At 38.9% G+C, this 3,633-nt stretch overlaps 1 protein-coding gene across 2 annotated transcripts in view; it reads right to left on the reverse strand.

Annotated features, from left to right (window-relative positions):
• LOC101849532 (coiled-coil domain-containing protein 136-like) overlaps positions 1-3,633 on the reverse strand; it is a 9,910-nt gene that overhangs the window by 1,372 nt on the left and 4,905 nt on the right. Inside the window, exon 2 of one of the 2 annotated variants that reach the window (XM_013080939.2) lies at positions 458-607. The exons of the other annotated variant lie outside the window; for it this stretch is intronic. Within the exon in view, the coding sequence (XP_012936393.1) occupies positions 458-607 (150 nt within the window). The remainder of the gene's footprint in view (positions 1-457; positions 608-3,633) is intronic. 2 annotated transcript variants of the gene reach the window in all.

Genomic DNA, 3,633 nt, shown 5'->3' on the forward strand with positions numbered 1-3,633 from the left:
CACACACACACATTTCGCCATCAAACGTTGGAGACCTGTGTTCGATTATCATGCTGAGACAATTTATCCAGTGTCACTCTAGGACATTGTATCCCTCTCAGCCTGGGTGGCCCTGACAGGCAGATTTTAAACCCACCTCCTAAAACGATCTAAATTATATCGATGGCAGTGTCTAACATCTACGTTTTAAAAGAAACCTTTCTTTCTCTAATCAACCCACTCCTCTCAAAGTCCATGTTGCTGTTTGTATATTTTATTTCTTCCTTTATCTATCATGTCTATTGTAGATGGATTAATAGAATGCTACACCCCGAAAATTCATTAATCCGAAAAGGAGTGCGCAGAGATTAACAGTATCTTTTGTTTGCCTCATTATTTTGAACTGTTGTTTCTAACCCTGATTTTTAAGCAAAATGCAAGGACTTTCTATTACAAAGAGAAATTGAACTAGACCTACCTCTCTAAGTCGCTTCAGCTCCCCTGCCAACTTCACCATCTCTGCAAGGTTAGCGCTATAACGCTCCTCGAGTTCAGTTAGTCTTTTGAGAACTTGCGTCTTTTCATCAGCGCGCAACTCCTCCTCTTGGATGTGGCGAGCCCCTGAGTCCTGTTAATGAAAGAAAAGTCCAAGTTGTCAGTTTGCTTTAGAAGTCTTTTTCACAAACATGTACGACCAGTGGTGGAAATCCATTCTGCTGCAAACAGAAATAAGGACAGTCGACCGGAAAGCCAATAGCCTGCGAAAGGAGCCCCTCCCCCTTCCTGCCATATACAGTCATGCTGTAACAACAACTTTTGATGAACAAACATTCATTGCTCCAGTATAGTTAACCTCCAAGAGGTGGCCGCCTTTATCACGCGACAACAATCACTTTCGGTCAATCCTGCACTATGATCACTTTTATAGTGAGGTCAAAAATTCGTGGTGCAACGTATAGCTAGATATTTCCTAAACTATAGCACTTAAAAACGCTCTAGCTTTTGCACATTGATGTGTGTGAATTTGTCTTAACAGATCAATACTTTTATAAACACCAGCAAGCTGTATTCTAGAAAATTTCTTAATAAATATTATCAATTTAAAAAATCAAAGCGTGTGGTTTATACAGATTTTTAAACGGTTTACAGCTTGGGCAATGTCGCTTTTAAAGGCAAGTCCATCAGGGGTTGTTTTTTTCCTAATCGTGACACTATTTTTTTTATTGAACGCATGATTATGATGTGAGAACCTGTAGTGCTAAAATATGTGTTTACTAGATATACCAAATTAATTTCTTGTAACAAGTTTCACTACTAAAAGTGTCATTTGTGGGCGGTGACGTAGGCCAAGTATGCGTATGCAAAATGTGTGTGAGAAGCGGGAGGTTCTCACCACGTAGGTTAGAAGAAGCACTACACGTATACAAAGGGATGAACACACAACGTTATTTAGTAATAGCTGTTCCCGTGGGGAAATTGCAGTCTACGTTACGTGTTCCTGTCTCTTGTGATTCAGAATCTATCTGAGTTTTCTTGGTTTCAGACATTCCACTGTTTTGGGTTTAATTTTTATAAGTAAAATTTGTGTTGGAACCTCGAAGACCCCCCTCCTCAGGTATGCAGTAAGACTATCCATAAAGGTCTTACACACTAAAAAAAAAAAGATAATAAATTAAATGTGAAATGTAGTAGATAGATAAATAATACACTACATACGAAGGTACACTAGTCAATAATTTTTTGGCAAACTTTGTGTACATTTAACGATTGGTGACACTATTACAAGCTTGATAATGTATGTTGCAAATAATATGTAAGTGGAAGCTCAGTCAAAGAAGCCTAAAGACTAGATATAGTATCTATGAACGAAACGTATCTGAAAGAGAACAAGGAGAGAGAGGAGTTGTGAACCAATCAATTTGTATTTAAAATTATGTTTATTGCAGTTAATGTGCAATGAGCGTTCTGAAACCGTGTGTGAATCCATTATACATAAAAGAAACACCTGTCTCTTCAAACTGGACACAATTCTACAAGTGCAATAACAAATAGAGTTACAGAATTTTACGCAGTGTTTAGATCCTGTTTAGCATGTCAAGCCTTTCTTGTCGATATAATCGTGAATGTGCTGAACAGAAATGAACGAATTATATAACCAAGTAATGAGTGTTTGAAGTCACTATTCGTTAAAGGCATTTTTTTTTACTCAAGCTAGTCGGGTTGTGTCAGAAAACAAAGTGTGAGTTTGCCATTCTGAATAAACGCGAGGTTACAGACTCAAACAATATTATTAATGTGCACAATTGAGCAGAAACCAATCGAACACACTATACACATTACAGATGCAATGTCAATTGCGCGGGTAATAAATTGCGTTCTTCAACATTTTAAAAGCGTTTTTTTGTGTGCTTAGACCATGTGAATTTAAAGGAGGGAAATGGTAGAAGGAAAGTCTGTGATTTGACTGGATAAATCTGCTGAGTGGGCAGGACAAAAATATCAATAGATATTGTGTGTGAATCTATACTGCATGAAACGGTTTTCATGGATATTGGCGTTCCCTTTGTGTTTTGAAACCACGTGGTTGTCCACGAGCGGAGCACAAAGGACTGACCAGTATAGTACAGCCGTGTTCAGCATGGTTGTCTTTTGAAAAGTTATGCTGGCCCTAAGGCCACGGGCACACTTGACAAACTTCCATTGTCACACGGCTACGAGGTATGACGTCACTAGTGGGTGACGAGAAAGGAACGAGTAAAAATTGCATGTTTGGCAAATTCATTTGAAACAGAGACGTGTTTTAGATGCTGGGTTTTAAATCAGGGGTATAAGAAAAGCTTTTTAAAAATGAAGCAGACCAAAGTTCGCATTAATTGAACATGTTGCGTTTCCTTTAACCGGACCTAGTGTACTATAATTACTCCCAACTACTTAACCCTTTTTAAGCCATACCGGCCTAAACCAGCCTTCCCGCCATGTTGCCCTACTGGCTTTTACCGGCCTGGTAGACTGACTTTATGCAGGCTTAGGAATACAAACATTTCCCCCTAAATTTAGATGCTGACGTCCTTAGTTTTTCGATGTGAAATATCATTTAAATACGTCGCTTACATCAAAAGTAAAAGTAGTTTTTTTGCTCCACCCATAAACCCCTGAAAAACACTGGGGAAAAAATCGGTCCTCTGAAGCCATCAGCAGGCCGTTTGGTTTAGCTGTGCGAACATGTTGACCTATTTTTGGTGCTAAGAGGGGTGAAAGGAGGATGGTAATATAGTAGTGGTATAACAGGAATCCATACCATACATGTATAGGCCCCCTTACCCCACCCCTCACCCACATATTATTATGCAGATGATAAAGATGATACTTGTGGAGTGATGGTGATGAAACCAAAAACCAACTGAATGCACAAAATAAGCTAAAAATGAAATCTCCGTTGCTCTAATAACAAATGGCGTTCATTAAAACAACGTTCCATAGTGCATGGAGCAGGTGACATTAAAGGAGGGAAATAGTAGAAGGAAAGCCTGTGTTTTGATTGGATAAATCTGCTGAGTGGGCAGGACGAACATATCAACTGAATGAATGAATGAATGAAGAAGGAAAGCCTGTGTTTTGATTGGATAAATCTGCTGAGTGGGCAGGACGAACATA

The sequence above is a fragment of the Aplysia californica genome, unplaced genomic scaffold (assembly GCF_000002075.1).
Source record: "Aplysia californica isolate F4 #8 unplaced genomic scaffold, AplCal3.0 scaffold00107, whole genome shotgun sequence".
NCBI lineage: Eukaryota > Metazoa > Mollusca > Gastropoda > Aplysiida > Aplysiidae > Aplysia > Aplysia californica.